The sequence below is a fragment of the Rhagoletis zephyria genome, unplaced genomic scaffold, assembly GCF_001687245.7.
Source record: "Rhagoletis zephyria isolate East Lansing unplaced genomic scaffold, Rhagoletis_zephyria_1.1 Rzeph_scaffold_00142, whole genome shotgun sequence".
NCBI classification, from domain to species: domain Eukaryota; kingdom Metazoa; phylum Arthropoda; class Insecta; order Diptera; family Tephritidae; genus Rhagoletis; species Rhagoletis zephyria.
In genome coordinates this window covers 340,491-365,402 of record NW_016157226.1, presented here as the reverse complement: position 1 = coordinate 365,402, position 24,912 = coordinate 340,491, and the positions used below count along the sequence as shown (strand labels likewise).

General features: G+C 35.8%; 1 protein-coding gene and 2 non-coding genes across 7 annotated transcripts in view; 2 read left to right on the top strand and 1 right to left on the bottom strand.

Annotated features, from left to right (window-relative positions):
• The window catches only part of LOC108381953 (mucin-19), a 111,415-nt gene extending 91,787 nt beyond the window's left edge, over positions 1 to 19,628 (top strand). For 4 of the 5 annotated variants that reach the window (XM_017638351.1, XM_017638366.1, XM_017638374.1 and 1 more), the window contains exons 3-9: positions 1,531 to 1,817; positions 13,343 to 13,549; positions 14,853 to 18,128; positions 18,204 to 18,552; positions 18,618 to 18,748; positions 18,817 to 18,984; positions 19,078 to 19,628. In XM_017638351.1, coding sequence (XP_017493840.1) covers positions 1,531 to 1,817; positions 13,343 to 13,549; positions 14,853 to 18,128; positions 18,204 to 18,552; positions 18,618 to 18,748; positions 18,817 to 18,984; positions 19,078 to 19,443 — 4,784 coding nt within the window. In that variant the 3' untranslated portion in view covers positions 19,444 to 19,628. Of the gene's footprint in view, positions 1 to 1,530; positions 1,818 to 10,515; positions 10,796 to 13,342; positions 13,550 to 14,852; positions 18,129 to 18,203; positions 18,553 to 18,617; positions 18,749 to 18,816; positions 18,985 to 19,077 lie in introns of those variants that run through there. The other variant, XM_017638380.1, reaches the window with a different exon arrangement.
• A 2,659-nt stretch (positions 19,629 to 22,287) lies between these two features.
• TRNAF-GAA (transfer RNA phenylalanine (anticodon GAA)) lies at positions 22,288 to 22,360 on the top strand. Its single transcript has one exon. It is a non-coding gene; the product is annotated as a tRNA-Phe (tRNA).
• A 179-nt stretch (positions 22,361 to 22,539) lies between these two features.
• On the bottom strand, positions 22,540 to 22,612 carry TRNAF-GAA (transfer RNA phenylalanine (anticodon GAA)). The gene has a single exon. It is a non-coding gene; the product is annotated as a tRNA-Phe (tRNA).
• Positions 22,613 to 24,912: the final 2,300 nt, after the last annotated feature.

The following is a 24,912-nucleotide window of genomic DNA, read 5'->3' as shown; positions in this document are numbered from 1 at the left end:
ACGCCATAAATCGGAGGAGAAGCTCGGCCAAACACTAACAATATGTGTAAGCGCCAATCTATTATTAATATTATTATTACTTACATGAAAAGGAATAACTCGGCAAAAATGTTTGCGGAAAGGTGACGCATAAGTCGAGATATTTGGAAAATCCGTATTTATGTCCCGAATTGTTTCGTATTTAGAACGCATATTACTTAAATGGAACGAAATTACTCAACAAAAAATATAACCGATTTCGATATTTCTTTTTCATTCGGAAAGGCGGCGCCTCAGGGGTGGTCCCTTGTCATGTGTAGAGAAGGATACTTCTGTAGCCGATCTCGGAAACTTCTGGTATAAAATCGTAGTTTTCAAAGATTTCCGACTGCTCATTCACTGGATTTGAAGGAAAAACCAAAGCTTCTCAGCTTAATGGTGACTCGAACTACGGCAGCTTTAACCGCAATGACTAAGGGGTATGCTGGGAAGTGTAGCGAAATAATTGAAGTGGCCCGGAGCTCCCCACTAATTTCAAAAATTGCGGCCATGTATGCCTCTAAGAGGAGAATGAGAGAGTAGTAGTCTCTGAAAAAGAGGCCCAATCTACATTTTCGCGGATGGGTTGAAGTGTGGCAGCAGAGCCATGTTTAGCCTTCTGGATTTCGAAACATGGCATCATCGACATCGCAATAAACTGCTTAGCTAATGAATTGGCTAGGCAGGATACCCTTGGGGTACAGGGAGCGCATATGGATTCCTCTGACTTCTTATGGACTAACGCTGACAGGTTGGCTTATATTCGGCTCGGAAATCACTAGCCGACAACCCCGACTTGCAAAGTTTCGAAATGCTTCTCGTCGGTGGATGTCCGCGAGTGAACAAAGGAACTTCTGCAGAGGCGATTCTCGGTTATGACGGGTGTCGTGAACGGAATCCGATGTGGTTCGTTACAGACCCCGATTGCTGCAATTATTTAGAGAATGACGAGGTGGAGTATTCGCACCTGCTACCAAGGTTGTTCATCTTCATTGGATTACAATTTTATATGTACATTTCACTCACAAATAATAATAGTTAAAATAATCAGAAAGTAGGTACTAAATATTTATAGAAGACGATCCAAGAAATTATATGCTCGCCTTAAACTTTCTAATGATTTGCCAAAAAACTTTAAAGTTAGATAAGTCTTAAAAGTTTACATTTGTAAACATGTACTCTTTTCATATGTCTATTCAAAAAAAAAGAAAAAAGTTAGCTATGCCCACTAAAGCTAGTCGATTTCTATACAGATTTACATAACTTTTAGTAAATATTACATTTTAATTATGATGACTCCCATCTCATTCAATTTTTTGTTTGTTTCCCATGAGTTTCCATGATTGCGAAAGCCGATACGGCTTACCGCTCGAAATCCACTTCTTCATACGAATATAAATTTATTTTTACTTACACCATTATTTACTATTTAATTAATTTTCTATTTGCTTACTAATTTCATTTTCATTGAAATGTGCGTTTTCCTCTTTATTTCTTTCGCTTTATTTGCAGATACATCAAGCTACTACTTTGCCGCGCCCAATGCACAGACTCGCTTTGTGCCATCCGCTGCGTTCCAGTCGAATCGCCAGCCAGCCGCGCATACAGCCTACCTGTCGGGATCACGCGGTGGCGCACCGTTGCCCAATGGTGCTTACAGCCAACCCGATTCATATCAGGAGCAGCTGCTGTTCATTAGCAATGACGGCAAGCAGCAGCAGCAGCAGCAGCAACAGCAACAACAGTCACAACAGCAGTCCTCAGCGGCAGCTTACTCGCCATTTGGTGCGCAAATTTCGGTGAGTCAGATGAAAGAAAATTTTTGTGAATTTCGTTTTTTTGTTTTCTGGAAAGTTTGGGGCACATGGCTGATGTGCGGGCATTTGGGGAATATGGCATTTGCAGAACAGCTGGAGTACATTTACATTACATTACAGAATTCTCATTAGAACTATTAGGATGAGAAAATGTTTCGAAATTTTGTATCTTCAAAAAATAAATTTTTGGGAAATTGGGACGAAAGAAATTTTTTGGGACACTTAACAAAATATTTAAGATCAAAATATTAGAAGTCTAGATATCTTCATTTTTCTTTAAATTGGGGCAAAACACTTTTTGGGATACAACGCCAAATATGCTCTGACGCATAAACAATATATTATTATCACTACAATTTGGGACAGTGCTTAAAAATTGTATACACTAATGTAAAGAGATCAATGCTAATTAAAAAAATAAAGAAGCAGCATAGTTAAGGATGAGTTAATTTTACGAAATTTTGTATCTTCAAAAAATAAATTTTAGGGAAATTGGGACAAAAAGGAACTTTTTGGGACATTAAACAAAATATATTAGAGCAAATTTTTAAGAGGCCACACATCTTAAAAAAATATTTTTTTAAATGTGTCAAAACACTTTTTGGGACAAAATATTTTATTGTCAGAAAAAAGCTGGAAGTTTTGAATTTGGGACAGTTATTAATAATTTTGTGAGATAAACGTGGCTCATTTAAGTCATTGATAGCAACTTTTAAAGTAAAATTCCTCGCAAGAATTGCTTCAAAATTTTTAAAATTCCACGTAAAATAATTCAAGCACCAATAATGGGTAGAGAAACCATTAAAAATATATGTCTTAAAATTTGTGGCACACCAAAATAATGTGATGCATTACCAATTATATTTTCTAAGAAATATTTCAGCTGTTTTGGGACACAATAAAAAATGTCTAAGAAATTAGTAATAATAATTTTGTACCTAATATGATGATTATTTATGACAATTTCAAATATATTCGGGACGGTTGCACAAAATTTAAAATTCATTAAAACCGTTAAAATTAAGCAAACAAAATCTTTTAAACTGATCATACTATCTATATCAATACTAGCCATACTATGACAAGCTTGGGCTCATTACAAGTACGTTAAAATCTTGGAAAAATTTTGGGACAGCTGCCAGAAATTTCTTAAATGTAAATTTCACATTCATTTGATTAATCAAAAACTTTAAAATTTATGTTGGCAATTATTTGACCTCTATCTAGACGCTGAACTTAATGCTAATTATTTTGGGACATATTTGAAAGTTTTAAACTAATTACTTATGGTTGTACAATTTAATTGGAACTATGTGCATATATTCAGCGTTTTCAAAGTTTTTCGAAACTAAAAAATTTTGGGACAAAACTAAAATAATCAGAATTTTTAAAAATTAAAAAAAACAACAGTTTAAAACCATTTATACATTTTGGAGTGCAATTAGAAATTATGTATGAATAATATGAAAGTTCTCTTCTTAAGACAATACAAAATTATGAAACATATTTTATCAAAAAACTTAACTTAAAATAGGCAGATGATAAAAAACGATTTTCCAATTTCAAACTATTTATGTTTGCATTTTGATGTCTTCATCACCACCACCAAAGTGAAGATATACGCCAAAATTACTTTCAAATTTGTTAACACCAAATTAAAGCAATCAAACTTTGTTCATTGCCTTGGCACAACTCTATTTCGATGTAATGGGTATTTGAAAAATGATGTATATACATTACAATCAATTAGGAAATCAATCAAAATGCATTTTTTTTTTTTAACAAAAAAGTAAAACAAAAACAAATCACACGCAAGACAAAGAAATATTGAAATAATTGAAATTTAAAATGCAATTGCATATCGACTTGCCACATGCGCGCCTTGTCGCTGTAAGAAAAAAGAAGAATTAAAAAAAAACACAAATAGAAGAAAACACAAGCAACGAGTATCGTAAGTTGAATAATCTGAAGCCACAAACAAAAAAAAAAACAGTTGAAAAAATAATCGAAACAGCTAAAATGCAATCGCGGCGAATTAAAAAAATTGGAATCGACCAAGCAGTGAAAGTCCATCAAATAAACATAATGAACGCTAAGCTAACAGCCAATGAACCAACAACGGGCGCATGGCTAATACGGCCAGTGGCCACTCACTAACTTGAAGGCGGACGCGGCTACAGACTGAGCAACTGAGCGACTGAACAACTGAATTTCAAATTCAAAACGAACGAAATTTCGTGCGCGTAAATAGAAGAAAACTGCAGCGCAGACACGCACCAAAGCCAATGCTTATATGCATAGACCAACATACATTTGTCTTAACGCGCATGCGTGACTCAGCTGAAGCTATAACTACGTACATATGTAGCTTGTCTGGAGGCGTCAAAGGCGGTAGCGCACTTGCTTTGACTTTTCATTGAGCTTCTTAGCGGGTATGTAATTATGATTACATTCGATTTGGTTTTTTTGTTGTTTACCAATCAAGGAAATGTTGAAAAATAAGGCGCTGGGTTCAGCTATTGGCTTGGAGTAGGGCAAAATTCAAAATAAATATATATATTTTTTTTACTTTGCATATCTTTTTACAAGCATGCAAGCATTTGTATGTGTGCATTTATGTAATGTAAGCGACTTAAAAAAATAATAGTAAGTACAAATAGACTTATGTACTTTTGTTTGTGGGTACTTTGCCCCCACCAACTTGGGACCACGAAACTAATTTCGGAATGGAATTTCTTGCAGACGAAAATGCGTTTAGAAAGTGCAATGTCCCAAATAGGAAACAGCAAATGTGTTAAAATTTTAATGAAGCACAAGTACAATCGAAAAATATTAATAAAAAACTAACGAGCATGTATTTACAACAACAACAAAATATTATAATTTATAAAAATGGGTTTATAGACAGTTTGAAGGTGAGGCATGTGAGTGTGTGCTACTTATAGCGGGAAAATACTACTCAAAAATTTCCCAAACAAGCTGAAATTACAGTGTAATTAAGTAATGATAACATACTTACATTTGCGAAATATGAAAAACAAATACTATATGGCAAAAAAAAAAACAAAATATTATGTTAAACAAAAGACTTACACAGCGAACTCGGTGTTGAAGAGTGAAGTCAAATTAAATGAAAAGGTTATGAAGAAGACAAGATTTTTGCGGTTTTGAGGGCGTGGATGGGGCGGAAATTTTAGTACTCCAAAATTCGCTCAAAGTAAGGAAGCTTTCAAGCTGCATAGGGATGTACAGTAACGAACAAAAGTATTGGCACAGTGATTTTTTTTGTCATAATTTTTTACTAAAATATAGTTCATTCTACACTAAAAAACATAAGAATAAAATCTCTAAACTTTGTGCAAAACTGAGAAAAATTCAATAAATTTGAACACCATTTTGCACTTTCTATTCAGACTAAAAAAAAGATTTGGTGTGCAGTTTCATAGCCCTTCAATTCCAGTATTTATTTTTATGTTTTTTAGTACAGAACGAACTATATTGTAAAATTGTAGAAAATTATCGAAAAAAATTACAATAAAAAACTTTGCATATATTGCGAAGAACTCACTATGCCAATACTTTTGTTCGTCACTGTATGTATGTAGTGAGGCTAATTACATACTGTTTTCTCTCGGTCTAATATAGTAGATACATGGGTATATGCAATGTACATATGTATGTAAATTTAAACGAAAATTGGATCACTGTGGACGATTAAAAGTGTAACATTACAAAAGCAAAATTTTCAAAAAGCAATAGCAAAAGAAATGTGAAACATACAAATCATTTTATGCAACAAAAAAAAGCGAAGCCATTGTTTTGGAACTCATTTCAGCTTAGATTCAATACTAAATGCCTTTAAAAACTCATGGATTAACAAAAACCCAAATAAAAGTGAAAAAGCTTAAGAAAAGTTCAAACAGTGCTAACTACATAATGCTGCAACACCCGTTTGATTTTGGGCTGCAACAATTAACCATTGATGCATTTATTTACATCTTCATTTACATTCACATTTACCGGTTTACATTTGATACATAACTCTGCACATAAAAGCATTAAAGCAAGCATCTGCTATTATTGTGCGTTATCATGTTAATACTGTCTATATCACAATTAGTAACATTCGTTTGAGAGTAGCGTGGGAGATAAGCTTCGCTTATAAATCTATTGAGTAGCGAAGGCTTTTGTTAACGCATTGCCTATTAGTGAGTGTTTGAGCTCAATTTAAAATTGCAACAATAGGAATTGAAAAGGAAAACTGCAGAGATATACAAATATATCAATTGGTAATTAACAGGGAACGGATTTTATGGAAATTGCCTTTTTTTCTGCTAAAGAGATAGAGTATATTCGATTAAGAATGTCCACGATTTAGCTTTCCCTGATTCCATATATACACATTAGATGTTGCCTTTTTTTGCCTTTTTTAAGATATTTGCCTTTTTTTTGCCTTTTTTAAGATATTTGCATTTTTTTTGCCTTTTCTACCTTTAAAAAAGTGATTATAGCATTTACAATTTTTTTTTAAGAATAAAAAATATACACATTGCCCATGCGGGTTATAGAAGCGCATGGACCTCCTGCCAAATTGGTGTTGGAAAAATTTAAAGACGTTTTCTCAGCTAACGTAGGCTTGGAGACAGTAAGGGGTGTGAATAAAATTGTAAAGGGCGATGAAAACGCCCCTATTCCTGATAATATGAACGTTTCAAACGTTCCATATTTAAATTAGGCTCCACTTGTATCAACTTACACTGAGGAGCAAAACCGGAACAGTAATACATAATGTGAGTTTTCTTGCAATATATTCGCAATATATGAAGACTTTTTTGTAATCTAGTTTCGGAATTCACATTTCCAATGTTTATTTCATCAGAAGGCCTTAACAACAATAATTTATACAAGCAGATAAAGAAGAAAATTGCAAAAAAACGTAGCAACTAGATTGTTCCAGTTTTGCACCCAACAGAAAATTTTACCATTTGCTTGACTTTTAATAAATTTTCCATAACCAATTTGAATATTTTAGCTTTTATGGTCATCTTGGAATACTTTCGCACAGGTTTTAGACGAAATCTGTTGAGAACGCGCACCGGTTTTCCTCAACGCCATGCCCAAGGTCTTGCATGCGATTGGGCGAATTTTTGCAATGGAACAGTGGCATTTTCAAACAATTCCATAAGTTTTCTGTTGAATCAACTCTGGGCTTTACGCAGGTCGCTCCATGATTATAAAAACTTGGGGTTCATACCTATTTGGCCCCAGTTTCGGAGGATATTTCTGATAATTGTCCTGTTAAAATTGATAAAAGCCTGCGAAAAATATCCTCAGAAATTGCCAAATTCTTTGAAAATGCTCATTTGTTGTTACTTTTCTTTTTACCGTCGATTTTACCACAGTTCTTACTCCCTAAGGCGTAACACGGCCCTACATCATTAAATGTACACATACAAACCTAATAGTTTAAATAATTTGGGACGTTAGGCGTATCCCTGATGCAGGTGCACAGCACTTGAACCAATATTCCGACTTAAAACGTTTAATTTTATCCTCAGAGTTAAAAAATTTAGGGCCGTGCCTAATTAATAGTAAATTTTGGTGGAATAATGTGGTCGTTTATGAAGAACTTGTAAATTCCCGCTTCAAAATAATACCAATCCAATGTTTTTTCTTAGTAAAAATGCGTTTCTGACAAAAAATTTTTCTGGATGTCAAAGCAGGCTTTCTCCTCTTTATCTTTGTGCTGCAATAACTTGTTCCCATGTCTTACATAATGTCCAGTCACTTGCTTTGTGGTGAAAAAGCAGTAATTTTTGATTTTTAACCAAAGTTTTTTGGTATTCAGAGACCCTCCAATATGCCTAGCCTAGCAAATTGCAATTTTTTGTGGTCTCTGGATCTTGCAGACTGAGGTCCGCCCTTTTATCGCTTGTTTAGATAACCATAAAACAGACATTTGGCCGATATGATTTCTTTCTTTATAGCGTAGCCTTTCTGACCGTTTTGCAAAAACTTTAAATTCTTTTTGCTTGGGTTGTGCACTTAAAGCACTCACAGCGAAAATCCCACGCGCCTTGATTACGAAATTGCAGGAAATTAGCCAGAACTCCTCTTTGAATTATAAAATTCAGCAAATACTAAGAGGGTGCAAAACTGGAACAATCCAGTTCATTTTTGTTTGGTCATTTTTTCCTGAGTTTTCATATGCGAATCTTAAAATTTTTATGGTCAAACGTTTTGTTAAACATCGGTAAGGCGAAATGCAAGTTTGAATTACCATAAAGTAAATAATCTGAAGAAGTACATTATCACAACCTTAACTTTCCGTTTTATTGTTCCAGTTTTGCTCTTCAGTGTACGTCGAGCGCACATTTAGTACATTCAAGGCTTTCCTTCGCGAAAATCGAATGAAAATGCTGCCAGAAAACTTCAAAATGCATCTAGTGGTGCAATGTTACTACAACTATTCAGATTAAAGTTTTATGAGTTAGAAACTCGAAAGGATAAAATAGTCAAAGATTCAAAGTACAAATTTTTCATATAATGAAACTAGTTCATAGTTTTTCTCATTTTACTTGTAATATAAACATTTCTAAAATAAATGTATTTTTTGATTGTTCTTCATATTTTCTGTTCTTTTTTAGTGCCTTATTTTGCTTTTTTTGCTATTTTGTTTTGCCTTTTTTGCCTTTATTGCAAGACCTAGTGCCTTTTCCTGCCTTTTTCGCTATTTTATTTTGCCTTTTCCAGCCTATTTCGTTATTTTATTTTGCCTTTTTTATAGGTTTTTCGGTCCTAAAAATCCGTTCCCTGGTTATTAAATAATGGTTATCATAACTATACGACACCCATATATTGACAGGTTTTGATCGTTTATTTTGTTTTTATTTAAATCTGTTATAAAAATATAGTTAATTTTATAAAATATATTTAATTTTAAAACAAAAACCCTATAGTGTAAATCTAAGCTTCAAGCTTTGTACAAAAATAAAAAAATAAATAAAAAAAAATTTCATAAATTATAAATTTTTTCAGAATTTTTTTAAATTTTTTGCGTATCCAGTTTATATATCTTTCAATTCTGGCATAATGAGGTGCAAGTTTGAAATGTCTAAAAAATACCGTTTGAATACAATTTTTTTTTAATTTTTTCAATACGAAGTGTGTTCAATAATTTTTTAGATGGAGAAAATTAGCAACACCTTCAACAAAAAAATTGCCACAAATCAACGATGTTATGTTGCCAATTCAAACTTGCAAATTTCATACTAGAATTAAATGGGCTATAAAATCGCATACCCAAAAATTTTTTAAAAAGTTCTGTATAAAAAGTGATGAATCTTTGTTAATTTTTTGAGGTTTTTGTTATTGAAGAAACTACAATCTTATAAAAACGAATTAAAATTTAAAAAATAATAGTAAGCAGTCAATACGCGGTTGTCGTATAATTAAGATAAAAACTATAATACTATCATAAAATTAGAGGATATATGAGCCTCAATTGACTACATTTCTTCAAAAAAATATTCCAAGTCAGATAAGCGGAGCTATTACTGAATCAATCATAGTCTTTTTTCGTAAAATCTACGAATTTCAAAGTAAATACTACATTCGTAGCTGTTCCAGTTCGGGAATAGCATTTTTGCAGATTTCATGCAAAGTTTTACTACAATGGATTTAGCGATAGTACCGAATAACATATCAACTTAGTCCAACGTATTTAAAATTACTCCACAGTTGCCTTCCTGCAACGGCGAGGTCGTGCTTCTTTGACACAATATATGGATGTCAAGTAGTGAGAGCCAGAGCGTCTAAAGCTGAATATAGTTTACAAAGTTTATATAAACCATTTAACTAAAGTAGCTTATGAGCCATATAAATATAAATCAATTTTGCCTTATGTCCTGGAGCGGAGCCATGTTGGGAACCCCATATATATGTAGTTTAAAAATCGTGTATGCAGTTTGTTTTCGGATGGTGATGTGTTGACGGCATTCACAAACTTCTCTTCAATATTCGTTCACTTTATACACACTCTCTAAAGTTTTGACATCTTTCTTGCAAAAATATAAGAAGCGAAATTGAATGGTAGCCAACTGCTTTCAGCAAATAAAAATTAAAATTACCAAATTTCTAAATTCAACCTTAAGAGAACATAAAAAGTCGAATAAAGTAGCGAAAAACCAGTTTTTTAATACATAACTAGCTAACTTTCAAATGGAGTGTCAACTGTCGTTGCTACTTACTACTGTAAAACGATGAATTTCTCAGCTTAATGTTTGTTTTGTAGTTTTGGCGCTTGCTTTATGAAATCTGAAACAAAATTTATTAACCATGAAAACAAAAAAAAAGTAACATTCAGTTGTGACAAAACTTTATTAAATATAAAGAAATTGGGTAAGAAGAAAACTACTTCGCTTATATGTAGCTGATGACACTGACACAAGGAAGTTAACCAGGTGTATGCAAGTTAGTTATAAAACACTCTTCTTTTTTTTCTAAAAAGCCAACCTCTTTAAAAAAGCATACAGAATATATGTTTGTGAATAGATACGTTTAGTACAAAGTAGAATTTCCTCCATACCACCGTCCACCTGTATTATCCATGGCTCATATTGTTGCCAACCAACGTTTTTATACATTTTGCTTCAATTAACAGAAAAAAGTGTAACCCGGCAAATGGCAAATAAACACCAATAGTACGAGTACTAAGCAAGCCATTGTTGTTGTTGCGTTTTCTGCTTTTTTTATTGCATAAAGTGAAAGGCTCACCAACATCAAGTGAAAATGCGACAAAAGACAATAATAATTACATAAATTTAATGGCTGTGAATGCAGCTGGTGACGACCACACGACGAAGATTCGCGAGACGCTGGCGCAAAGGTCTAGGTCACTGTCAACCAGCAATTGCTGTACAGAGGAAAATTGCAAAGCCAATAGCGGCAATGGGAGAAAAGTACGTAGCTGAAGCTGAAGACTTTATTTGATTTTTTTTTTATTTTTTGCTAAGACTGCTTAATTGTTTTATTATTAAAATAGACTTTAAAGTATTTTTGAAAATATTGAAAAGTAGGTAGCATAAGATTTCGCAGTTTTATAAAGATTCCTACCACTAACTCCATGGTAATATTTTTTACCACCAAATAACGGAAATTCTTTAAATAAAGTAACAAATTGACAATTAATTTGTCGCACTCAATTAACTTAAGTGAACCGCTTAGCAGGCTCTACAACGTTTCCATGTTAGGCTCATAGTCTGTATGTTTTCTTATGTATGTGTACAAGTATTTGTATATCCGCAAGCGCTTGACTGAATTTTTGCAGTGGCGCCACAAATTACTCGTTACAATTGCGCTAAATTACTTAGAGTGTGACTACAAATGTCGTACACTATGTAGCACACGCACCCACTCACACAGAGACTTATTCAAAAATGCATAGCCGGGAGGAAAATTTGTTAGTTTGAAATATGCAAGATTTTAAAAACAATAATAAGTAATTTACAATTGTATTGAGCTTGGGGACACTTTTATGATTTTTTTTTTTTTTTTTTTTAAGTTCAACAATTTTTAGTGGTAGAAGTGACGACCTTTAAGTGTCATTAAGAACTTGTCCTGCGTGTCACTAATATCCTTAGCAGTATAAATACCGAATTTTTTGGCATTAGCATCATTACGCTAGTAGTAATTGAGCCTTTAACATCACCATATGTGAGTCATCCGCGCATTGTACGAAGTCGGAGTACAGAGTTGTCATAAACTTCCTCAGAAATAAAAACAAAACGCCGACGGAAATATTTGAAGAGATATCTACAGTGTACGGGAATTCTGGACTTTAATTTTCCAAACTCAAACGTTGTAGCCCAGAGTTTAAGCATGACAGGAAGTCGCTGCAAGATGATCCCAGATCAGGGCGTCCAAACACAGCAGTTACCACTGTTTTTTTTTTTTTTTTTTTTGGCCTAAGTTGAGTTAAGGAATTTTAATCATGAAAATACTCTCTTTGATATTACGTTTAGAACTCAGAGACGGGTTCCCATGTTTCCGAAAATTCCCTGCTTGTGAGCCATAATTTCTTCCTTTAATGTATTTTTCCTAATGGGCTGGTATGCTATTGTAGATATATATCTAAATAAACACACACTCTAGAAACAAATATTCGTATAATAACTGTAGACTAGCACCAATCGAAGAGGGCAAAAAAAAACTAGTACACATACTCGCATATTTATCTTCATTTAGTAAAAATAAAAATAAAATAAAAACACAAAATCTAAAAATGGAAAAAAATGCTCTAAAAATCCGTCTAATCGTTGCACCCTGGTTGTTGTAGTTACGTGCAACATGCATCATTTTGTAGCTGTTGCTGTTATAGCAAATAGCAAACAGAGCGTAACAATGAGTTTGTATTTAGTTGTGCGGGCGTAAAAAATTAAGAAATTAATATTGATATACATATGTACATATGTACGTGCATAGCAAAAGTTATTGGACATGATAACAAAAAATTATAACAAGTAATTTTTAAGCAAAAAAAACACACAGCCGACTTCAATGCTTTTTCATTATTCAATTACCGAAAGTAACCCGAAATAGTAACGAATCACCCTTTATAAATACAATGAATTATCTATTAAAAAAGCATTATCGAAATCGGTTCACGCGATCCAAACTTATCCGGTAACATACGCACACAAAAAAAGAAGACAAAAAATCTATGAATTGACACCCTTATAATTTTTAGAAAACCGGTTAAAAAATATCGAATATCTAGCGTTGTAATTTGGAAATATTTATTCTTAAAAGCGTATGCAACGGGCTCTGTTAAACCGACAAAGGTTGACTTCATTAATAATTTCCACATATAACCCCAAAGCCTCTTGCATAAAAAATAAGCTTAAGCTCAGACCCAATTTTTTGCCCCAAATATGTGAGCTCAAGCTCTAGAAATTATACCGAAAGTCGAGTCGGAGTTTAAGCTCACTTTTTATGCATGAGGCCCCATTGACTCTCATGACTACCGCTTTTGGCGCTTATACATGTAAAAACTAGTAACAGTAATCATTGGATTGCTATCTAGATTTTTTTTTAAGTTTATTGTAAAATTTCCTCAATATATTAGGAGCTCAAAGACTTATACGAGCTAGGTATAACGAGTTTTAGCGATAACCAGTCCACTAGCTATAGTTTTGAAATTCTTTCAGTTCATCTAGAACAGAGAAGTTAAAAACAGCGTCTACGGGCAGAGCTTTTTAAAGCTTTCTGTAGATTTTATATAGACGCGCATAGAGAGAAAGCTCTATACATCACTGATGTAGAAGCACAGAAAAGCATCGGACTTAGATTTAATATTCAGTAAGTAGTAAAAGAAAACACTCAGACGCTAGTCCTTAAAGTCTGCTGGCAGTTTAACCACCAAAGTTTTCGTTTACGTTTTTTTTTAAGTTCTTTTTTACTTATAATAAATATCAACTATTATTTTCCCTTCCTCTGCTCCCTTCCAGCAAACTCGAAATCCCGACTTTTACGATATTTCACCGCGCCCCTTCGGAGCGCCAGCTTCAACAGGTCTAAGTACCGCAGCTAGCGGCTTCACACGTTCAAAGGCGATACGTCCGAACAGTGGTGGATTTGTGCCTTCACAACAAACGCCCATCCGCGTAAATGTGCCACATCAACAGACACAATTTTTGGCGCACTTCAATGAACCGGTGAGTATCTAAAAAAAAAAAAAAAATTGTTAAACCACATCCATTTGTTTATACACTTTTCGGCAATTAAGGAACAAAAACGCAGACGAAAAATATGCTCAATGAAGTTTAAATAGTTTTGCAGATAAAAACAGCAGCAATAACTGGCAAAAAAAATATTTTAACATAGAAGCATATATAATTGTGTAGAGCAACGCGTTGTTACATTTCTATAAATTAAGGCCAAACCCAGTTTTGTGCCGTCGCAGTGCCTCAAAGGCAAACAACACCACACAAGAAATTAGGTGATAGTACGGTGCAACGCTAACTCAGCGGAAAACGCCACACTTTCAAGTGTTTCAACCAGTTAGCTTAAATAGGCAGTCAGGTATTAGAGCAAAAAGTTTCATGGCTAAGAGGAATCGACTTGTTGAGGGAGCCACAAATCCAAAAACAAACACTGAGGGCGAATACAAACTTTCAAACCGTCGCGACGGTCAAAAAGCCACATGACAAGGCACAACGGATTAAAACGAATCAGTCAATAAAAATACTCAAATCGTACAATTGCATAATAATATGAACAGTAATAATAACAACAACAATATGAAAGTAAATTTTTTGTTGTAACGCCGCGAAGTAAATTGCTGCTCCACATTGATTACGAATTGGTCGGCGTAAAGCAAAGTCCAATGCAGAAAAAGCGAAATAAAATATTATGAATAAAATGGAAACATATGCACAAACGTATATATGTATGTACCACGCCCTGCTGTCGGACCTGTTAAACGCCAACAAGGCGTTTGTAAACTTTTCCTAGAAATGAAGCATTACTATCTCTGTAGTATTTTTACTGGTGATGCTTCAAAATTGAAGAATACAAATTACATAAAACCGAATAACCGGTTAAATAGCCAGTGAGTAACCTAAATTTAGCTCTGAGGGTCTTCTGTAAAAAAAAGTACGTCCTCTCTAACGACTACACATCCAAAGGGCCTGTCATGTTTAAGGCTCCCAGCCGATCCCCAATATGCAAGATATTCAGTGCAGACTATCTCAAAAATAAAAAGTTCAGAATACCAGTTGAGACCATTAAACGGTTAAGGCGTCTCAAAGGCAATCGAAGAACCTTTACTAGCCATTATGTTGCACAAATGCCTAAAATTGTCTCGTTTGTGCAAAATGTATCTTGATAATTATTTCCACTATTGCATCGGCATTTTTAAAAACTGCTTCACTTCATTTGTTTGTGGTCCTTAAATATCGACATTCAAAATCAGTATTTCATTTGAACAATCCGCTACAAATCTTATCTCTTTTACAGGCTTCCGCCTCGGCCAATCGCCCATCGGCTAACAGTCTAACTGGTTCCTTTCAACGTCCCTTCGGCAGTGGCGGTTTCGTGCCCACTTCCAATCGCAATCGTCCTATCGCCGCCGCCGCTGCCTCAACAAACTACAATTCCGATTTCTCACCCAATTCAAGCCAGTCTTCGTTTTCACAAACTCCATTCAAAAACTCACGCAACCGCTTCCAACCCAATAGCGCCAATACCCCTACTCCTACAGCCAGCACGGAAGCACCTGCGTCAAGCACTAAACGCTACAATCGCTTCGGCGCGAGTCGCACGCAGAACTCATTGAAGTCGCAGCCACAGCAGCAGCAACAAACTGCTTACAACAATCCCGAGGCCTCATCGCAGCGGCCGAGCTTTGGACGCGTGACAGGCAACAAGTCAAGCAGCTTCCAGCCGAGGCGTCCAGTGTTCATAAGTCGCGAGGTCAATGAGCCCGTAAGTGTGGCAAAAGTACAAAGACCCTTTGCGGCTGGACGCGTGAAATTGCCAGTTAAGGATAGCCTCTTCAAGCAATCCACCACCGCGGCTGTGAAGACGACATCGGCCGTTACGCCTTCCAGTGAGAGTGATGAGTACGATGAAGAGGAGGATAGTAACTCCGCGAATTTGGCCGCCACCAAAGAAACCAGTCTGGAGAAGCTTGAATTGCATGAGGCTGAAGAGACGACGGTGGCAGCAACTGTTGAGTCTACACATTCTACAGCAGCCGTAGGTGAAGAGGACACGACAGCGTTGCCCGCAGATGATGAAAAATCAAGCGCGACCGTTGAGCAGGCCACCGCCGATGAAATGGACGATGAGTCAAACTCCGAAGCAGCAGATGTCACCACAAATCGAAGCTCGGAATATGAGGACGAATATGGCGACGAAGAGGAGTCCACTGATCCAACGGTAACGATAGCTAAGCATAATCAGACATCGACTAGTGCGGCAGCAGAGTCTGCTACAATCTCTAGTACATCCGAAGCTAAAGTGACCACAACCACCGAACTACCACTGACTAGCGTAAGCGATGAGGAGCTTGAGGATGCGAATGCTGATATACTTACAACTGCACCACACGAGGCCACCACGCCTATGCCGCCAAATCATAAAGTGACTGAGGAGGATGAAGCGCAGGAAAACGAGGATGCCAACTATGAAGCTAGCGCAGATTATGAAGACGAAGAATACGAAGAAGAAGGTGGAGAATTAGAAGAGACTGAAGACGCAAACCAAGAGCGAGAGCGCGATGCAGAGGCAAGCAGTTCACCTCAAGACGATAAAGACACAATTGATCGGGAGGTGGTATCCGTTGTAACCACCAAGAGTGTCGTAAATGGCTCTACTGCATTCCCTTCACCGGTAACTCAACGTTCGACGACGACACTTGCCAGCGACGAAGAAGCCATCTTTGTGGAGAACAATATGCAACCGGCTAAGGTGGATGAGGAGAAAGCTGCTGAAGTGCTGGCAATTGAAAAGACTGCTGACAATTCTACGGCAAATGATGAGTCCATGAGCAATACAACCGAGAGCTACGTGGTAATCGCTTCCATACAAACCAGTCGCAGCATCAATGGCGCACGCTTCCTGCCCTTCCCCGCCATCGAACAGGAAGAGACAAAGCAGACACTCTCCGAGTTGGAACGCAAGATACATTCGCAGAAAACAACATCGAAGAAAAATGGGAAGAACGTGGACACCGATGAGCCCATGGATAGTGGCGAAGAAGTGATGTCTCACACGGTGGACAAGTCCAGCACAAATACGGCTGCATCTTCAACAGAGAGCATTATTGACAAGTTGGATCGCGTGCAATCGGAGCTATCGAGTGGCCTACTCTCAGGGAAATATCCAATCATCACCGAAATGGACGTTTCTACAAAAGCGACCACCACTACCTCAGGCTCGAGATTCGTGCCCAATATACGTAAGTTCCAACCAAAGACCACCGCCGCCTCAAAGGTTAAGGTGCATCACTTCGATGAGAGTGAAATGGATGAGTTAGCTGGACTGCTGCCAGTCGGTTTCAAGCCCCGTTCCTCGTATAAGAACCGCAAGATTACGACTACAACAACGTCAACGACGATTGCGCCCGACGTTACGGAAGCTGAAGTGAAGAAACCAGCGCGCAACTCTACAATTGGTCGTTCGTTCAAGAATAATGCTGTGGTAGCGCAAGACGTGGCGGTGGCTGGACTCTTGCCCAAGGGCTATAAGTCACCCGCTACGACAGAGGCGACTACTAAAGCCGACATCAAGGACCTGTTCAGTAAGATTAAATTCGATGACAACCTCGATAAGCTGCTGCCGAAAGACTACAAAGAAAAGGCAGCTACAACCCCCAAGCCAGCGGTAACGCTAGTGGATGATATATCGAAGTTTTTGCCACCAGGTTACAAGTTGAGCAGCACTGCCACGCCAATGCGTAAGCCCGTTGCCGCTGTGTCACATGATATCAGCAAGCTATTGCCTCCAGGCTACAAACCACCTGCTAAATCCGACGATGAGTCTGATAAATTGGCTGGCGCCATAATACCACTAAAGGCAGATGACATTTCGAAATTCCTTCCACCGGGCTTCAAACTCAATGATACAATTAAGAAGGATACATTGCCAGCACCTGAGACCATTGACATTTCCCAGCTACTACCGAAAGGTTTTAAACCCACAGTAGCGACAGAGAAAGCGGTTCAAAAGACCGAGGTGAAAACGGTGGAGGAAGCCATGACAACACTAACTGTCTCCTCAACTACCGAGTCCAGCACCGGCGATGACCCACTCGCCAGCACTACAGCTGCTTCTGGTTTCAAGGTCGTCTTCCCTAAGGGCGTACACAAGCGCTTAGGAGCCACACGCTTAACCACACCACGCACAGTTGGCGAAGTTCAAAATAATGAGGCAGGCAACTCCCCAGCGGTGGTTATCAAAAAGGGCCCACCCACACGCGCCACCACCGAGTTCACTGGCTGGCCCACACCGTCCACAACGCCCATCTCGATTGAGAAGCTATTGGAACTCAGCAGAACGGTGAGCATCAACTTTGAAGATTTACTATCGTCCAGCAGCACATCCACCACAACAAGCACAACTACAACAACGACCACGACAACGCCACGCCCCACAAAACCTGGACACTGCACCGCCGATTGTGATCTGGCAGCAACCATAAAAATCATAGATGGTGTAGCTTGGAAGCCAGAACTTTTGGATCATAATACGCTCGAGTGGAAAAATCTAGCGCACGAAGTGGAGGCAGAGGTGGGCTATTACCTTTGGTATTTAAAAATTTCCCAAAAACTAACAATCACAAATCTTTTCTTTCTTTCCTCATAGCTCAACGAAGTCTACGCCAAGGCGCCACAACTAAGTCGCTGGTACAAGAAGGTGCGCATCGACAGCTTCAGTCAGGGTAGCGTGCTTGTAGACTACTATGTCGAGTTGGCCAACATCACAGATGATGTGAACACGCTAGAGATCAAGAAACTCTTCCACGATGCTTTAACACACCCACCACCGGAGATGATTTTGGCGCACAAACCAGAGACAGAGAACGAGACCGACAATGAGGATGAAGAGGAATCGGCCAGCGGAAAGTATCGCGAAGCGAAGGAAGAGAAGCTGATCAAGGAGACATTCCTAATGGGCAAATACGTTATCGATCCGGCGGCAACAGACTTTAGTGGTGAGTATAAACTCGATACAAACTTGAGCTGAACAACACAGAAATTTTATTTATTTTCTTTTTAGTTATACCCAAATCGCTGTCACCTATGGTGGAGTTCGCCGAGGAAGATTTGCTGATACCGCAATGGGCGATAGTAGTTATTGTTATTGGCGTAGGATCACTGATATTTGTTGTCATTTTCGGCGTGACTGTGGTGAGTAATTCGCGCTGGAGCAGAACTTTTGTGGCTTCGATTGTAAATTATAATTATTTTCCTTGCAGCTCCTCAATCGTCAAAAGCGCTCTAAAAAGACGCCCATAGCGCTGACCAGTGACATGCTGAACGAGCTGAAGGTCAATCATATGGGTGGTGCGGAAAATTATGGCGTCGATGATTTCTATAATATAGATGATGCATGGAACGATACCAAGCAACCGATAAAACCGAAGGTAAGCGTATGAGGATCAATCAAAGTCCTACAAAATTATTTATGTTCAGATCGGAAACACTCATCCATTCTTTGCTTTTTATTATTTCCACAGCGTTTCACCAATTCCCTGCACGGCAGTAATAGTTCCAATATCTACGATAGTTGGCGTTCCACTCGTCACGGTGACTATTTCCACGATTCTCAAACTAATTACTCACAAAAGGGTGATTCGCTGCAACGCGCTCACCAACATCATCACCACCAACAACAACAGCAACCACATAGCCAACATCATCATCATCATCAGCAGCAACAACAACATCATACGATGTCACAGCTTCAGCACCCATATCATCAGTATCCTGATGCCTTTGCGGATGCGCATCCCATGTATACGTACAACAACAACAGCAGCAACAACAGCAATCATGCGAGTCGAGCGTCTCGTTATCAGCGAGACTACGATCCAGACTTTTGAGTGACGTAAAAGGATAAAGATATAACGAGAAGAAATATTAAACTTATAACTCAAATATATTTTAGAAAAAATAATAATTTAAACAATATTAATCAACAGTGCGAAAAAGGAAAGTTATTTAATTAAATATGTACCTATACATATACACATGATTGTCCTTTTTTTAGTTGTTATAGTAATCAAAAGATATGTAATTATAATTAAAATTTCTTATGTACATATAAGTACACAAGTATATGTTTTTGTGTGTACAGTGAGCACAAAAAAAATAAAACAAAATACTCAAAATACCACATTTTTTAAATTTCTTATAAAATATTTATTGATTTTTGAGCACTAAATTTTTTATTGGTAAAAATGATGCACCTACTAATGTATGTAAATATTCCACTACGAAAAAAAAAATAATTTTATTTTTTGAAATTTAAATATCTTCCTTTAAACTGGAATGTCTTATAATAATAATAATTCGTCCGTAAAAAATCCATGTGCCTTTCCATACAAAAATGATAAAAAAATAATAAAACTCTATACTTCTGCGTTTTAGGCTATTCTAACTCTTCTTAACTGTATGTAAAACTGCATAACTGCGGTCGACTCAAGCTTAAATTATTTTTAAACAACGAGTTGAAATTAGTCACGATTAGTGTTAGAGAGAAATTATAGAAAATCGTAAAATACCTAAAAAATATTTTTAAGTTAGGTTTTTTTTATACATGAATAAAATGTGTAATGAAAAATTGAAATTATAAACAAAATAATAAAGTTTAGTTTAACTAATAAAATGTAATTAAATTATAAATATATATTTAATAACAAAAATGTGGAGACTATTCGTTTTTTATTTTATTTGTTACTTTTGTAAAGGTGAACAACTTTTACTTTTACTATGGAGAGAAAATTTCAATTTCTACTGGTAACTGCTTAGGCAATCAAAATGCAGCAGTTATATATGTACATATCTTAATATAGAAAGGCCTTATCTCACAACGTCGCTGAAATGCAAAAAGCCGATTTACTTTCTTCTAGAACTGAGAGCCTCAGCAATATTATTAGAACAAAAATTTTGGGTTATGATCATTGAATTTATATTTTTCCGATCAACTTAAGCGTTACTTTTTGGATTTTTATTTTTTCGATAAATTTTTTAACGTTAGTTTTGATTTAAATTTTTTCGATTGAACTACACATAATCGTCATTGTCAGATTTACTTTTTTAGATCATAAGACATTAAATACGGTCTTAAAAACGCAATCTCAAATGGTCGAAAAAAATAAAAATCCAAAATAACGATTATTTTTTAACAAAAATATATATACAAATTGATCAAAACCGATGCCTGCTGTCGAATTTTTCATTAGCAAACCTGACTACAATTCTCATATACAAATTTTATAGTATCGTTAATTTCTTCATAATCCAAAGATCGGATCTAAGGCAAATTAGTCAGAAATTTTAATGTAAAGACGATATTTGAAATTTTATAAGCCAAATTTTTTTTGTGTACCCTATTTGTGGCATTAATTTTAGCTAAAATTATTTTAGACATCAGTACGAAGAGTATCGCAGAAAATTTGATTCTGAATTGTCTTTGTTTGGATTTCAGACTCTTAGCCGAACAGAGAGCAAGAGCCAATCGCATATTTGACCTAAACTGATCTGCGTCCAGAATTTCAAGCCTCGATTCATTTGAAAACATTTTGAAGCGAATGGATTTTAAAGCGCGCAAAACGGTGTTCGTACTAATAAAACTCGATGAAGGATTAAATCACTCGTAAAATTGGAGAAAATCGAAATTTCCGTGGTAAATTTGCATTTTTGATTGTCACTCTTATGCGAATGAGAAATTTTAAAATTTTGCTTGAACAGTTACTGCCGGTTTCACGAAAACAATTTTAAGTGCAAAAAATGTCTGTCAATTTCCATATTAAATTCAAAAAAGAAAAAAAACAACTTTTCACTTAAATTCCTTTCGTAAAACTGGCTGTTAATCAAAAAATATGCAAACATATTTAAGTAGTTACTTGTATGAGTATGCTAAGTATATAAAGCAAAACATAAATAACAAACCCTTTTTAAAAAGATATCTTTAGGCAGTGAACCTCTGCTACTTTCAGTATTTTTCTAATTTTATTTTTATTGGGTTTTATATACTAAAACTTTTTACAGTAGCACTGCAATGCAAAAAAAAATTAGTTGGAATATGCTGTGCCATATTTTCACGTTTTTTTTTTTTTTGTTGTTTAAGCAGCTGAATTTCTATATTGGCTTATTTTATGAAGTGAGTTTCTTTTTATCAGTAAGTTTCTACTTTATTTTTTTTTTTACTGAAAATTGTGGGTAATCGGCTTTAAGAGGATCAGAACGTGAGTGCAGAAATGGAGCAGGTTTTAAGACAAGCGAAGTAGAGTAGTGGATTTAAATATTTTTTGAAACCCGGTTAGAGTAATTGACGAAAAACGTAGAACGAAAATTTTGAATAGTTCCTAAAATTAGGGTAATAAATTGTAATACTTTACTTATTTGCTGAAAATTTTTCGAACGGCAAGTTCTCTATTTTCAAAATAAACTCCTTATAGTTTTCTGTAAGCACAAATACATTTTTCAAAAGACATTTTTTATGCATTATAATAATAAAAATGAAGATTTCTTTAATAATTTATTTATATTAATATTCTTATGTTATATATGTACATATACAAATATATTTTACTATATTAATATGTATTTATTTCATTACTGATTTCTTTAATAATTTTTATATTTGCCTAGCAAATGTAAATGTGGCAACGCTTCTTCGCTCTCTAATAATAAAACACACCTTTGACAGCCAACTAGCATCCGCCGAAATAGCTCAGTTGGGAGAGCGTTAGACTGAAGATCTAAAGGTCCCCGGTTCAATCCCGGGTTTCGGCAATTCCTACTTTTTTTGTTCCATATTTTTTTTTTATACAACAGAGAAAAAAAGTTTGTGTTAATAATTTTATACGCCGCACATTTTTAATTCAAATAGTTTGTGCAAAGTATATTTACATTGAAAAAATTAAATTATTATATTATTTAGGGAAAAAAGAAAATAAAAATAAATTTTCCATTGCCGAAACCCGGGATTGAACCGGGGACCTTTAGATCTTCAGTCTAACGCTCTCCCAACTGAGCTATTTCGGCAGTTGGATGGTGAGTAACAAATAACACATTTGTCAGCATCGGCCAAAAGAACCAAACCGAAACCGGTCTTCTGTGCGAAAGTATGTTGAATAAATGTACGTATGTATCTGCAAAATCCACCATACCCACTTAAAGATGGTTGGCAAAAATATTGCCACATTACGAGTTTTCCATGAGCCACCTATGTATATAAAAACAGAATTTTGAAGTTTCAATGAAACATACATACTTATAATTACATTCTAACTAAAAATTTTTACAAATAAAAACAAGCTATTTCTTTCTTTGCAAGAGTACAACAAATTCCCCTTTGCGTGTCTCATAATTCTTCTCCCCTTAGCGGTTTGGTGATTTTTATGAGTTTTGTTGTTGAGCTTATTGGTTTACCTTGATGGGCAAAAGCTACAGTTGCGCCTTTAAATTTGTCTCAACATATCACAAGGTTATAGTAGGATATGCAGGCTGCATTTCTTTATTCATTCTGAACGTTTGGAATAAACTTTTTTGTTTACTTATTCTTTAGAACGTTCCTGATGATATGTAAACGTATATTTCAATGGCATTCTGTTTATTCTGGTTGTGAAATGGGTTTATCCGGAATGTATAAAGAAACGCACCCGCAATGTGAAAAATTGTAGTGATGCTCAATTTTTGCTCCTATTATTTTATTTATGACCTCCATCAAATATTTGTGCCTTATCAAGAGTTTCATTTTCCCCGAACCGGTTCACTTTTCGCTTTTTTCCATGTATTTACTATTGGCGGATAACAAATTTTCGGGTTTATATTTTTCGGGCGAAACTCAGGTAATGGCAGATTTTGCATAAAAATGTTCTGAAGTCCACTTGATAGAGTATACCAAAAAATAAGGGTACTCATTTATACACACAAGAATTATGTTTTGGCAGTTAGGAAACTTTGCACAGTGTGTTTCATGACGACATTTTTATTTTTTGTGCAATTTTGACAGTTAAATATTTGATGGGTCTTAATTTAAAAAGTTTAACAATTTAAACACATATATAAGTAAATACTTATGTCTTTCCGCAGTCATTTCGAAAATGCGTTTGCCGCGGAATGTTGCCCTTTTTGTGCAAAAAGCTTTCCATGCTAATTCCCAGTTTGCGAGGGCTTCACGCTTTTAAATGAATATAATTAAGAGCGAAATACACGCACAAGCGGCTTGTGAAACAAACTTCAAACCTACGTTTCCCATATCGCCATACACAATGCAAACATGACATGTTCATGCAAAGAATTTTAGTAATGCAAATTTGTTTATATTTTTTTCATTTTTCTCTTTTTCGTCCTCACCCGGTGAAAATTTTCTGTCACAATTTATTTTTTATTTTTATAGAAAAAAATACGCAAAAAGCTACGAATCAGCAGTTTATCATCAAAGTTTACCTGACTATATTGAGTGTGAAAAAATTAGATACTTGAGGGCTGGAACATGAATCGAGTAAGTGCTTAAACAAGTAGACTTCTCCATAAGTATGTACATAGTAAGCCAAAATATATAGTAACCAAAAATATAGGATTAATTGTATGGGAAATTTGTATAAATAGGCAAAAAAGTGCTTTCAAACTAAGACGGTTCGAAAATATAATAACATATCCTAAAATAGTAAAAAATAAGGCCCCACATTTGCCATGTCAAAATGGTTGTAATATAATTTACAGTGAAAATGCCATTCAACGGTTACTATAGGAGAAGTCTGGTATGTATGCAAATCGCCTAGTCACATGCATGCGATGGTAATTTTCTGATTAATGGTTCATTTCGTTAAAACAACCTTCAATTATTTATGACTTTCTTACAACTGAGAATACTGGGCGGGTTTTAATACTTTTTAATGACAAAATTTTTGCGGCAGCGACAATTGTAGGATTGTGCCAACCTACGCAAAATTTTGTAATGTTTGTTCAACTTATTTATGCAGGTATCTGTTTGATAAAAATTCATTCTGCCTTATCCTGAGTTTCACACGAAAAAAAAATCGCCCGAAAATTTGTCATCCGCCCATAGTAAAACCATGGAAACCAAAAGTGAAAAGTGAACCGGTTCCACGATTGAGAGAATACAAAGGTTGCGCCGATCTCGGACCGCTATTCCTCTCTTAACGAATTTGACAGAATCGTTGTTTGCATGACGTCACACTTGTGCAACTTGTTTACGTTTTCCTTGCAACATTTTTTCTTCTTCTTCCATTCTTGCTCACGTTTTGGCATTTCTCTCTCGCAATTGCACCAGTGTGACGTCACACAAAAGTTATTCTCAAAAATCCTCTCTGATCGGC